The 14,838-nt window shown below is 36.4% G+C and overlaps 1 protein-coding gene across 2 annotated transcripts in view; it reads right to left on the reverse strand.

Moving 5' to 3' along the window:
- The window catches only part of LOC133057571 (protein NPAT), a 56,282-nt gene that overhangs the window by 21,889 nt on the left and 19,555 nt on the right, over positions 1-14,838 (reverse strand). Inside the window, exons 3-9 of one of the 2 annotated variants that reach the window (XM_061144218.1) lie at positions 10,308-10,368; positions 8,718-8,790; positions 7,100-7,140; positions 6,382-6,600; positions 4,888-4,969; positions 3,906-3,981; positions 18-109 (exon numbers count right to left, since the gene is read on the reverse strand). In XM_061144218.1, the coding sequence (XP_061000201.1) occupies positions 18-109; positions 3,906-3,981; positions 4,888-4,969; positions 6,382-6,600; positions 7,100-7,140; positions 8,718-8,790; positions 10,308-10,368 (644 nt within the window). Of the gene's footprint in view, positions 1-17; positions 110-3,905; positions 3,982-4,887; positions 4,970-6,381; positions 6,601-7,099; positions 7,141-8,717; positions 8,793-10,307; positions 10,369-14,838 lie in introns of those variants that run through there. The other variant, XM_061144226.1, reaches the window with a different exon arrangement.

Raw genomic sequence — 14,838 nt, forward strand, 5'->3', positions numbered from 1 at the left:
AAACACAAATATTTTACCTAGTCAAAAATTTATTAATGTTTTCTGCAAGCTTTTCTTGAAGAGACTTGTTGCTTAGTATCTTTTCTCGTGCATTTTCAATAACCATTTGCTGAAAAAGAAATCAGTATTAGCAAAAGCACAGGATAGAGTATTATGTTATTTGTTTAAAAAGACTCAATGGAAGCTGGATAGTTTTAATAAATCTAGGTAGAAACTCAAAAGTTATGGTGGTGCCTTCCATATTAACACCAGAACTACATTAACCACTTAGAAGTATTTTCACAGATCCTTCATCAACTTCTTTTTCACTTTGGAACTACACAGTTCCAAACCTTTTACCTTTTCATACAAGGTTTTAAGTAAGCTGACTCTAATCTGGGAAAATGTCCTATTATATTGCATAATCCAGCAACAGCAATGTATTTACAGTTTCTTAAACATACTTCTGTTTCTCACTTGGTGCATTTGCATGTGTTAGCTATTCTGACTGAACTGTTTCTTACTGGTAAATATCCCTACAGTCTGTTGCTGTTCTTCAGTCCCTGAAGTTGTGTACAATTCTTTGCGCCACCAAGGACTGCGGCGTGCCAGGCTTCCTGGCCTTCACTATCTCCTGATAGTGAAGTTTGCTCAGATTCACGTCCATCAAGTTGGTGAGGCTATCTAATCATCTCATCCTCTACCACCTCTTCTCTTTCTGTCTTCCATCTTTCCCAGCATCAGGGTCTTTTCTAATGAGTTGCCTCTTGACATCAGACGGCCAAAGTATTGAAGTTTCAGCTTCAGCATCAGTCCTTTCAATAAATATTCAGGTTGATTTCCTTTAGGATTGACAAGTGTGATCTCCCTGCAATCCAAGGGACTCTCAAGAGTCTTCAACACCACAATTCGAAAGCATCAGTTCTTTGGCACTCAGCCTTCTATATGGCCCAACACTCACATTCATTTGTACATGACTACTGGAAAAACCATAGCTTTGAATATACAGACCTTTGCGTCTGTTTTTTAACATGCTGTGTAGGCATGTCACAGCTTTCCTTCCAAGGAGCAAGTGTCTTTTAATTTCATGGCTGCAGTCACCATCTACAGTGATTTTGGAGCCCAAGAAAATAAAACCTGTCACTATTTCCACTTTTCCACCTTCATTTTGCCATGAAGTCATGGGCTGTATGAAGTCATGGGCCATGATCTTAGTTTTTGAATGTTGAGTTTTAAGCCAGCTTTTTCACTCTTCTTTCACCTTCATCAAGAGGCACTTCAGTTTCTCTTCACCGTCTGCCATTAAAAGTGGTATCATCCGCATATCTGTGGTTATTGATATTTCTCCCAGCAATCTTGATTCCCCCTTAAGATTCATCCAGTTTGACATTTCGCATGATGTACTATGCACACAAGCTAAATAAGCAGGGTGACAATATATAGCCTTATTGTACTCCACCTCCAATTTCAAACCAGTCCGTTGTTCCATGTCCAGTTCTAACTGTTGCTTCTTGACCTGCATACAGAATTCTCAGAAAGCAGGTAACATAGTCTGGCATCCCTATTTCTTAAGAATTTCCCCCAGTTTGTTTGTGACCCTTACAGTCAAAGGCTTTCACATAGTCAATGAAACAGCAGTCGATGTTTTTTTGGAATTCCCTTGCTTTTTCTATGATCCAACAAATGCTGGCAATTTGATCTCTGGTTCTGCTGCCTTTTCTAAATCCAGCTTTTACATCAGCAAGTTCTCAGTTCACATACTGCTCAAGTCTAGTGTGAAGGATTTTAAACATAACCTTGCTAGCATGTGAAATGAGTGCAATTGTATGGTAGTTTGAACATTCTTTGGCATTGCCCTTCTTTGGGATTGGAATGAAAACTGACCTTTTCTAGTCCGATGGCCACTTTTGACTTTTCCAAGTTTGCTGACATATTGTGTGTAGCACTTTAACAGCATCATCTTTTAGGATTTGAAATAGCTCAGCTGGAATTCCATCACTTCCACTAGCCATGCTCTTAGTAATGCTTCCTAAGGCCCACTTAACTTCACACCCCAGGATGTCTGGCTCTAGGTGAGTGACCACACCACTGGGGTCATCTGAGTCATTAAGACTTTTTCTGTATAGCTCTTCTGTGTGTTCCTGCCAGCTGTGCTTAATCTCTATTGCTTCTGTTAGGTCCTTACGATATTTTGTCCTTTATTGTGCCCATCTTTGCATGAAATGTTCCCGTGATGTCTTCAATTTTCTTGAACAGATTTCTAGTCCTTCCCATTCTATTGTTTTCCTCCATTTCTTTTGCCTTGTACACTGAAGGCTTTCTTCTCTCTCTTTGCTATTCTCTGTAATACTGCATGCAGTTGGGTGTATCTTTCACTTTCTTCATTGTCTTCCACTTCTTTTTTCGCAGCTATTTGTAAAGCCTCCTCAACAACCACTCTGCCTTCTTGCATTTCTTTTTCTTTGGGATGGTTTTGGTCACCACCTCCTGCATAATGTTATGAACCTCTGTCTATAGTTCTTTAGGAAGTCTGTCTCCCAGATCTAACTCCTTAATGTATTTGTCACCTCCACTGTATATTCATAAGGAATTTGATTTAGGTCATATCTGAATGGCCTAGTGGTTTCCCCCACTTTCAATTTAAGCCTGAATTTTGCTATAAAGAGCTGATGATCTCAGCCAGTCAGCTCCTGGTCTTGTTTCTGCTGACTGTATAGAGCTTCTCCATTTCTGGCTACAAAGAATATTATTATCTGATTTCGGTATTGACCATCTGGAGATGTCCAGGTGTAGAGTTTTCTCTTGTGCTCTTGGGAGACAGTGTTTGCTATGACCAGTGTGTTCTCTTGACAAAACTATTATCCTTTGCCCTGCTTCATTTTGTACTCCAAGGCCAAACTTGCTGTTACTCTAGGTATCTCTTAACTTCCTACTTTTTCACTCCAATCCACTATGATGAAAATGATATCTTTTTTTGGTGTTAGTTCTAGGAGGTCTTATAAATCTTCATAGAACCAGTCAACTTCAGCGTCTTTGGCATCAGTGGTTGGGGTAGAGACTTGGATAACTGTGATACTGAATGGTTTGCCTTGGAAATGAACCAAGATCATTCTGTTATTTTTGAAAATGCACCCAAGCACTGCACTTTGGACTTTTTTGTTGACTATGAGGGCTAATCCATTTCTCCAAGGGATTCTTGCCCACAGTTATAGATAAAATGGTCATTTGAATTAAATTTGCCCATTCCCATCCATTTTAGTTCACTGATTCCTAAGATGTCAATGCTCACTTTTGTCATTTCCCACTTGACCACATCCAATTTTCCTTGATTTATGGACATAACATTCCAAGTTCCTATGCAATATTGTTTTTTACAGCACTGGACTTTACATTCACCACCAGGCACATCCATAACTGAGCACTGTTCCTGCTCTGGCCCAGCCTCTTCACTCTTTCTGGAGCTATTAGTAATTGCCCTCCATTCTTCCCCAGTAAGATACTGGACACCTTCCAAACTGGGGAGCTCATCTTCTCTTTTTGCCTTTTTATACTGTTCATGTGGTTCTTGTGTTAATAATATAATACTGAGAGGTTTGCCATCCCTGCCCCCACCCCACCAGTGGACCACAGTCCACAGTTTTGTACTTACAGTCTATCCCAAAGCAATTCTACGGCAGTTTTTTTGTGTCACATCATGTGGCTTGCTGGATCTGTTTCCTGAGCAGGGACTGGACCCCTGCAGTGGTGTGGAGTCCTAAACACTGGGCTGATAGGGAATTCCCTCTACTGCAGTCTTACAGAAATACTACATTTTACACAAACACACACACACACACTATATATATATATATATATAAATTGTATACATATGAATACTTATAAACTCAGGAATATCTTAAGTTGCAAAGTTTGGGAAGGTCACTTACTTTTTCTACTACAAATGCATTTGGATCCTGCAAATTTCGTACTGTTGAATGAGGCCCAGACTTCCTTTGAGATTCACTGAAACACATTTTAAAAGCTTATCTTTTAACTAGTATGAATAATCCAATGATCATTACATACAAAGACAAACCTTAATCATGCTGGAAAAGATATTTTCTCTATTTGTGGTAGGAACAAAGGGCAGTAGAGTTGAAAAGCATTAATAGTCTTGAATTGAGAAATGAATTTGAGACCTAGCTTTATTACTTATTAACTATATGGTCTCTACCAGGTACCCTCTGACCTACTTTATAATGGGATAAAAGTAAAGCTTTACAGGGTTAATGAAAGAATTCAATAAACATAAAGTATATGTAAAGACTTTATAAAAAGGTCAAAGTTCTTATAAATGTTAGATATTGTTACAGTACTTTTATTATTTCATGTGGTTAAGTGAGAAATCTTGCCAAAGAGGCTGAGGTCAGCCTTGAATGAAAGACAACCAACAGTAAAAATTCTAACAAAAATACCCAGGGCATGGCAATTGAGAAAACAGCAAAAACATTTAAACTATTATCTCTCTTTTCTGAAATATTCTTCAAACAAAGACACCTGGGCTAAATAGGACAGAAAGAATACTTCTCAGAGAATGTCTGAGAAGATTTTTAATTATCAGTTTAGGAGTTTAAATATGTGTTTATAGACCCTAAAGTATGCTGATAAAAAATGATTATTTCCAAAAATCTGAGTTAACATCAATTTTAATATGTTTTTCTATACTACTACAGAAAAAACACTTATAATGAAACACATTTCTAGATTATTGATTTCTGAAACAATCTGATTTCAGGGAGGTTATAAAGTAAAAAAAAAAAAGTGCTTTGAAACAGCTATAATAGTAGAGTCTCAAGTACTTCATGCACTTCTGTTCCTTTATTCACACTGTAAGTACCCTTGTATAATGTCTTTTTAGAAAGCATTTACCTTTTGCGTCTACCAGGAGACATTAAAGTGGCATGACTTTTCCTTTCCTGAGGACCAGTATTATTATTTAAAGCCTCTCCAGCTGTATTTCAAGAGAACAAAACAGTAAGTCAAGGAAACAGAATAGTTTTTTAAAACTTGAATTAACTGAATAAAAATAGCACTACATAGTGATTATTTCAAATTCAGTTGGTATATATTGAGTGCCTACTATGTGCAAGGCACTACAGAAGATACTGTGTGTGTTAGTTGCTCAGTTGTGTCCAGCTCTTTGCAACCCATGGACTGTAGCCTGCCAGGCTCCTCTGTCCATGGAATTCTCCAGGCAAGAATCCTGGAGTGGGTTGCTATTACCTTCTCCAACAAAAGATATTAAGATACATAAAATATAGTCCCCATGACTTAAAGGTTTTACAATAAAATACAAAGTAGAGTATATAGAATAGTTTCAACAAAAAATATCATGGCAGAACAAATGAACTGTAAGACATATAAACTAAACATACTGGGTAAGTGTTTTTACCCAAAGGTGTCAAAGAGATTGGAGAAAAGATGGAAATAAGGGAGAATGCAATGACTGTCAATACATTTTACCTGCACAAAGAGAAAAAAGACTGGTCTAAGAACCGAGAGAGGTGACACCTCAGTTCTAATCCCAGCTCTGTTATTAACTAGCCTTTTGCTCCTAAATATCATGTGTTTTTAATATTATCAAGTATGTAACAAAGAAGAAGTACTAGATGACCTCTAAGTTTATCCTTAGCTCTAAGATTCAGCCAGGAATGCGTAGGATTTTCAACATGTAGAGATGGAGGTTAATCAGAAAAACATTCCTCATTTCAGCAGGACAGATTACTATGACCAAAGAGTTGAACAAAGTGTTCAAATATAATGTGCATTCCTTTTAAAAGCAAGTAAGAGATTTTTTTTTCAATTAATGCAGATAAGTGAGAACTAGAAGAGAGTTCAAGGCTGGACGTCAGTACAGATAAAAGAATCCCAGATTAACATGTCTCACAGATTTAATAATATGTTTATTTAATGGCAAACTGAACGAGTGAGCACACACATATTACCTAAATTCACCCACTTCTAGCCTCTTGTCTACTTTTTGCTATACTTTATACCATGAATTGGAGAAGGACATGGCAACTCACTTCAGTACTCTTGCCTGGAAAATCCCATGGACAGAGGAGCCTGGTAGGCTGCGGTCCATGGGGTCGCTAAGAGTCGGACACAACTGAGCGCCTTTCCTTTCACTTTTCACTTTCATGCATTGGAGAAGGAAATGGCAGCCCACTCCAGTGTTCTTGCCTGGAGAATCCCAGGGACGGAGAAGCCTGGTAGGCTGCCATCTATGGGGTTGCACAGAGTTGGACACGACTGAAGTGACTTAGCAGCAGCAGCATACCATGAATATAAAGATATTATCACATCATCTCATTCACACAATTTAATTAAAACAAAATTCAAAAGCACAAAATGTAAACTTACTGGTCATAGTGTCTTGTGACTGTGAATGGTTGACCACTACAAAATCTGACCTCAATGGAGCTGATATTTGGCCAGTTGGCCTAATAACTTGTGTAGCTGTCAAAGGAGAATTGGTAAATTGTCCTAAAAGATACGGTAAAGGCTCTGAACTGACAGGAGCTGCTTGAGATGCAAGCCTTCTCTGCCGTTTGATTTCTGCAATCCCATTTCTTGTTCGGGCTGAAACACACGAGCATTTAAAAAATTAACTCAATGTCAGAGTAGTTCGGAAATTTTAAGATGTCTATACAATATATGTTCTACTACATATTTAACAGTGAACTTAAAAAACAGCCCCTAGAATTATCACCTATTTATGTGATAATTTCACAAGAGAAACTAAAATTGAGTACACCGAAATTTTAAAAATCCAAGATTACATTTCTTCTGTAATAATTAAAACTGGTAACATCTCCACAATCAGGAAACAAATTTATGGAATGAGAATTAAAAGGTGTGAATACATGAGAGCCAATGAGAAAAATAAGATATATTTAAAATGCAGTTTTACAATAAATGAAAATATTTCCTAATATGATAATGGTACTTAGAAAAGCAGTAGTTTAAACAAAATGTAAATGCAGCTCACATGTATTGTTAACAGAAACGTTCATCTGACGTTAAATTTGAGTTTAAAGTAATTCTGAACATTATTTACAGTTTAAAGTTGAATACCAACCTCTCTGATTGGCAGCAAACCCTGGGGAACTTTGCATGCTCCTAATAAACAAAAGTAGTGACATTAAAAAATTTCTGTTGCCAAGATACATTCTGGTTTAGTTACAGTCAGACCTGAAGTAAATTATGAGTTAAAACGCAAGAAATTTGTCTCAGATAAAAAGATAAGCATTTTTTTTCTGGGTAACCAAATATTATCTGCTTTAGGAAAAAAACAGTGGCATATAAAAATGCAAACATGCATAATTTTAATAATAAAGTTTCTATCCAATGCAATAAGCAAGAGCTTTGAAATCCCACTAAGAATACAATTTGCCTTGAATTTAGGAACTCAATATATTTAAGAAAGCTATATATAATATTACAATTATATACAATTGATATACAACTATCAATTATCTTTTATAACTACAGAAATGCCTTCCCAGAGAAATTCTGATTTTACATATATCTGCATACATAAATACTTCAGAATCCAAGTTGATTTCAAAAGAGATCCTGCTTTCATCAAATTTATGACTATGACATTGTTTCACCAAACTTCTAGAGAAGGAACAAAGCAAACAGGTAAGAAAATTCACAATATCAACTGACTCTCCTTTTCCCATGAACTGGTTACCCATGTATTTTGTCAACAATCAGATACTGTGCCACTGTCCTTGGAAATCTGTCAAATTAGTCTCTGCCAACAAGAGCCACAAAACTTACTGAATCAAATAAGCATTTTTAACAGCACACAAACTAACCTTGGAGAACATCTGGCTAGGAGGTTTCTTTTTTTATGTAATACCTTGTCAATAAAACGTTGCAGTAACTTATAAATATCCCATAGGTGTTAAGTTGTGAATGTCTTTGAAGATTGTTTGCAAGGGAATGAAAGAGGAAAGGGAAGTCAGGAAGGGGAATAAAAGTAAGACTACCAAATAAAATGTAGTACAGAGTCACACAAAAAGCATTTGGAGCCATTCTAGCAGTTTAAGCTGAGGAAGGAAACGAGGCCCCTGCTGAAGTGAGGTATTTACTTGCAGCTCTGGGAGAAAGTATAAGAAAGGGACGGTTTTCATACTAGACTCAAGTTGAATAAGATATGTTATAAAATTGATACCTATTCTAAAGATAGTGAGACTAGCATTCCAAGGCCATGACATAGTAAAATTCTAAAAAAAGAAGATTCCAGAAGTGTTATTATTTGGGTTTGTTCCTTTATAAGGGAAGAACAAAGGAGGCATGGATCACACATATCAATTTTCTGCATGTATGATGAAGATGCAACTGTATAAGGGAAGTCACATGGGGCCTGACTTAGTAGATTTGTATCCACCAAGACTGGGACTAGATTTGTATTCAGCCAGAGATCTGCCTCTAAATTGTTACGGGAACCTGGGAATATCATTAATTTCCTCATTTCTAAATATTTTGTTAAAGTACACAATTTATTTAAAATTATCTAATCAAAGACAAATATCAATAACCTCTAGCATAATTTCAAAATTAGATCAGTGTTAAATAAATGCACAGTGTGGGTCATAAGATTTAAAGTGAAGTTATTCTTAATTGCGCTTGCATTCCAAAATTATTATGCACATTCTGATAAGCTGATTGGATAAGCCTTTTATTACCTGATCTGAGAAAGTGTATGGTCTAACTTCTTCCACAGAGATGACATAATTGCTGGGACATCATTTGATGTTTCTAAATCATAAGAGGAAATGTTTCATAAAAAATCCATCATTTAATTTGAACAGACACAGAAAATCAATAAAGAAAACTTTTCTCTCAGCTGCTGACATTATGTTGGGAACTGAGAAATAAGCCTATTTTGTAAAGACCTGTAAAGCTATCATGATGTTGCTTTTTTTGCTCAAGTCACTGAGAATCAGATACAATATGAGGGAAAAGGAAACTTGTGAAAACTATGAAGTTTTTTTAGATCAATCATCTTGTATTTTCTTTGAATTAAAAGACAAACTATTTTAAATCTTTGTTCTACTTATGCGATATTTGAAAGTCAAAATAATTTGATTTATAAATTTATACAAACTCATGTAAATATGGAAATTAGTTTTCTATATCCAATGTTTTCAAGTCCAAATCACTGTGATTTCTGAGCATCTCCTTAGTTACTCTAATTAGAATTACAGATAAAATTCTGGAGGACTAATTAGTCTTTTTCAGGATGTGTTCTAAAGCCATACTGATAGGAAATTCAAGGTATTTATATTCTTTACTATATACTTCTAAAAAGCTCAAACAAGAGAAAGTTACCAACATAAAAGTGGGATATAAACCTTTGTACTGCAATAACATATTGTTTCTGAGGTCATTTACACTCTAAATATTCCTGTAAGATAGTTAAGATAGTCTGGGAAAAGAAAATCTTGGGAGAATGACCAAATAACCTACTGAAGAGAAAGAAATGAAATTCACACTTTGAAATTCTAGGCTTATTACTTTTTACCGTTTCTAGTTTTGTGATCTTAGAAAAGTTATCTGGCTTCTCTAATCCTTAGTTTTCTGACACTTAAGGTCTAGTGAGCTTCCCTGGTGGTCCAGTGGTTAAGCATCTACCATGCAATGCAGGGAACTTGGGGAGGATCCCTGCAGGGGGAACTAAGATCCCACATGCTGTGGAGCAACTAAGCCTATGCATGTCAACTACTGAGCCTGCAGGCTCTGGAGGCCCTGCACCACGACTAGGGAACTCCAGAGTCCACGCGCCACAAGCGGAGAGTTCCGTATATTGCAGCAAAGACCCCTTCTGCTGCAACGAAGGCTTGATGCAGTCAAGTAATGAATAAATTAATAGATCGAAACAATCAATACCTCTCATTGGATTATTTTAAGGACTGAAATAAAACCTCTGAAAGCACCCAGCACAATGCTGCAATAAACAGTACTCAATAAATGTGAAGCTTACATTTTAAAATGTTATCATTTGTACTAATTAATTCTTTACTGCTGAATCTTTTCTTAATATGTTGCAAACTATGGAAATAATGAATATGAGAGAATAAACTTAACTTTCCTCTTCAAGACACTAATTTAGGAAAGTGTTATATTTATCACTCAATATAAACAGATTTTAATTGGCTATCTCCCAGTGAATTTTTACAATTATTTCAAAATTTAAAAAATCACTAATTAAAACAATTAGATAAATGCTGTACAAAAGTGACCAAAAAAAAAAATCCCTGAACCTGAATTCTTACCTTTTGCTTTCATAGCTACATATTCATTCAAAATTGTTGTCAAATTTTTTCCAAATAAAGACTGAAAAGAAAAAGATCAAGCATTACCAAAACCATATCATACTACCAATAATTTCCCACTGTGAAATATTTCACCAAAAAAGTTACTAAAAGATATAGATTAAAAATTAGTCGATAAAGAAATGGTAAAGAGTAGGTCATCAAAGGACTTCCTCGGTGGCTTAGATGCTAAAGAACCTGCCTGCAATATGGGAGACCTGCGTTTGATTCCTGGGTTTGGAAGAACCCCTGGAGAAGGTAATGGCAACCCACTCCAGTGTTGTTACCTGGAGAATCCCCATGGACAGAGGAGCCTGGAGGACTACAGTCCACAGCGTTGCAAAGAGACACAACTGAGTAACTAAGCAAAGCACAGGTCATCAAAAATGAAAACAGTCACTCCTCAGGGACTGAATCTTCTCTGGGTAAAGAACCTTGTCTATGTGAATAAGATATTATGACTATGTTTCTTTAGCTGCTGCTGCTGCTGCTAAGTCGCTTCAGTGTCTGACTGTGCGACCCCATAGATGGCAGCCCACCAGGCTCCCCCGTCCCTGGGATTCTCCAGGCAAGAACACTGGAGTGGGTTGCCATTTCCTTCTCCAATGCATGAAAGTGAAAAGTGAAAGTGAAGTCACTCAGTCATGTCAGACTCTTAGCGACCCCATGGACTGCAGCCTACCAGGCTCTGCCATCCATGGGATTTTCCAGGCAAGAGTACTGGAGTGGGTTGCCACTGCCTTCTCCAATGTTTCTTTAGCTAAGACAGTATGATAGCAGGAATGCAGTTTTCAGCTTGGGAGGTAGGGATCCAGTCACACAAATAAGGACCTACTCCTTCCTGCCCTTTTAATGCCAAATGCCATCTGCCAAAGAACAAAGCAAAACAACTGAGTGTAACAGATATCCTTTCCAAGGATCAGTACCTTTTCTATTTTCACTTCTATCATCTCATAAAGTCACCCCATCCCCCACCACTTTTATATCAATAATAAGGGGCAGGTTTTAATTGACTCAAGTTTGAGGTCATATAATAGAACAGGGAAGAGCAAGGATTTTTTAGAACAGACAGTTTTGGATTGAGGTTCTACATTTACCCTATGTGTGAAAATTACCCAGATATTCTAAGGCTTACTTTCATATATAAAAACAGACACATGACTTTTTAATTAATACAATTTTTTTTGTGGTGAAGACTGAGGATATATGTAACATATCTAAGACAATGTCTAACACATAGTAGCTAATTATTTTTCTTTCCTCTATCGAACTTTCATTACAGATTCCTATTTTATTCTGTTGTATTATTAAAACAATTATCTTATATTGGAATATAGTTGATTAACAATGTTGTACTAGTTTCAGATGTAAAATGATTCAGTTAAACATATACATGTAACCAACTATTCTTTTACAAATTCTTTTCCCATTTAGGTTATTAAAGAATATTGAACCAGAGCTTCCTGTGCTATATAGTTCCATGTTGATAATCTATTTTAACTATAGCAATGTGCACATGTCAACCCAAAAGTCCCAATCTATCCCTCCTCCCCACCTTCCCCCTTGGTAACCATAAATTTGTTCTCTAAGACTGTGAGTCTGTTTCTGTTTTATAAGTTCACTTATATCATTTTCTTTAGTTTCCACATATTAAGTGATATCATATACCTGTTTTTCTAACTTACTTCACTTAGCATGGTAACCTTCAGGTCCATCCACAATGCTGCAAATGCCATTATTTCATTCATTTTAATGGCTGACTAATATTCCATAGTATATATGTACATTTTATTTACCCATCCATGTGTTGATGAACATTTAAGTTGCTTCTATGTCTTGACTATTGCAAACAGTGCTTTACAAAACATGTGATGCACCTATCCTTTTGAACCAGGTTTTTCCCCAGATATATGGTCAGGAGTGAGTTTGCTGGATGGTAGCTTTATTTTTAGCTTTTTTAAGCTCTGTTTTTAGTTTTTCTCCATAGTTGCTGTACCAATTTATATCCCCATTAACACTATAGGTGGGTTCCCTTTCCTTCATACCTTTTCCAGCATTTGCTGGTAGATTTTTTGATGATGGCTAGTTTGAGGTGATGTCTCATTGTAGTACTGACCTGCATTTTGTGATAATTAGCAACGTTGAGCATGTTTTCATGTGCCTCTTAGCCATCTTGCATGTCTTCTTTGGACAAATGTCTGTTTAGATCTTCTGCCCATTTTTAGATTTAGCTGTATGATTTATTGACTGCATGAACTATTTGTAAATTCTGGAGGTTAATCTGTTATCAGTTGCATCGTTTTCAAATATTTTCTTCCATTCTGGGGTTGCCTTTTCATTTTGCTTATGGTTTCCTTTACTATGCAAAAAGCTTTTGAGTTTAAGTAGGTCTCATTTTTTAAATTATTGTTTTATTTCCATTACTCTAGGAGATGGATCCAAAACAGAATTGCTGCAACTTATGTCAAAGAGTGTTTTGCCAATGTTATCCTCTGGGAGTTTTATAGTATCTGGTGTTACATTTAGGTCTTTAGTCCAGTTTATTTTTGTATATGGTGTCAGACACTGTCTAATTTCAACCCTTTACATGTAGCTGTCCAGTTTTCCCAGCACATTTATTGAAGAGATTCTCTTTTCTCCACTGTATGGTCTTGCCTCCTGTGTCATAGATTAATTGACCATTAATTGACCACAGGGTTTATTTCTGGGCTTTCAATCCTGTTCCATTGAGTTATATTTCCATTTCTGTGCCAGTACCATACTCTTTTGATGACTCTAGATGTGTAATAGAGTCAGGAAGCCTGATTTCTCCAGCTCTGTTCTTCCTTCTCAAGACTGCTAAGCTGTATTCAGGGTCTTTTGTGTCTCCATAAAATTAAAAAAATTTTTGTTCCAGTTCTGTGAAAATGCTATTGGTGGGACTTCCTTGGTGGTCCAGTGGTTAAGACTCCACCCTTTCAATACAGGGGATATGGGTTTGATACCTAAATTGCGGAAGTAAGATCCCATATGTCCCAGGGAGAAAAAAAAAAAGCCACTGGTAATCTGATAGGGATTGCATTGAATCTATACATTATATTGGGTAGTAAAGTCATTTTGACAATATTCGTTCCTCCAATCCAAGAACATGGTATATCTTTCCATCTGTTTGTGTCTTCTCTTTCTTTCATCAGCAGCTTATCGCTTTCATAATACAGGTCTTTTGCCTTTGTAGGTAGGTTTATTCCCAGGTATTTTATCATTCTTTTTGATGCAATGGTAAATGGGATTGTTTCTTTCTTTTTCTGATCTTTCATTATTAGTATATAGAAATGCAACAGATTTCTGTGTATTAATTTTGTACCCTGCACCTTTACCAAATTCATTGATGAGCTCTAGTAGTTCTCTGGTAGCATCTTTAAGATTTTCTATGTACAGGATCATGCCATCTGCAAACAGTGATGGTTTTACTTCTTTTCCAATTTAGATTCATTTCTTCTCTGACTGCTGTGTGTAGGCCTTCCAAAACTATGTTCAATAAAAGTGGTGAGTGGACATCCTTGTCTTTTTCTTGATCTTAGAGAAAATGCTTCCAGTTTTTCACCGTTGAGTATATTAGCTGTGGGTTTGTTGTATATGCCTTTACTAGGTTGAGAAAGGTTCTCTCTATGCCTGCTTTTTGGAGAGTTTTTGTCATATTAATAAATGGGTGTTGAATTTCATCAAAAGTCTTTTCTGTATCTATTGAGATGATCATATAGTCTTTTAATTCTTCAATTTTGCTGACGTGGTGTATCACACTGATTGATTTGTGGATACTGAAAAATCTTTACATTCCTGGGATAAATCCCACTTGACCATGGTGTATGATCGTTTTACTGTATTGCTGGATTTGGTTTGTTAGCATTTTGTTGAGAATTTTTGCATCTGTGTTCATCAGTGATATTGGTGTGTAATTTCTCCTTTTTGAGGTATCCTTATCTGGTTTTGGTATCTGGGTCATGGTAGCCTCACAGAATGAGTATGAGAATGTTCCTTCCTCTGTGATTTTCATGGAATAGTTTCAGAAGGATAGGTGTTAAATCTTCTCTGCGTGTTTGATAGAATTTGGCTGTGAAGCCACCTTGTCCTGGACCTTTGTGTTTTAGTCAGTTTCAATTTCAGTTCTTGTGACTGGTCTGTTCATATTTTCCATTTCCTCCTGGTTTCAGTCTTAGGAGATTGTACCTTTCTGAGGATTTTACCCTTTCTTTTAGGTTGTCCACTTTATTTGCATATAGTTGGTTGCAGTATAGTAGCTTCTGTTATTTAAAGTCTGAGAAGTTAAGGGATTGCCTAATACTAACCTAGTCATTATAACTTGCTTTTAGTGCTAAAAAATAACTGAATGAATGCTATATAATGAATTATGTCCTCATAAACTCATACAGGGCTTCTCTGGTGGCTCAGAGGGTAAAGGATCTGCCTGCAATGGGAGACCCTGGTTTCATCCCCAGGTTGGAAAGATCCTGGA

Source organism: Dama dama, chromosome 1 (genome assembly GCF_033118175.1).
Source record: "Dama dama isolate Ldn47 chromosome 1, ASM3311817v1, whole genome shotgun sequence".
In the NCBI taxonomy this organism is placed as follows: domain Eukaryota; kingdom Metazoa; phylum Chordata; class Mammalia; order Artiodactyla; family Cervidae; genus Dama; species Dama dama.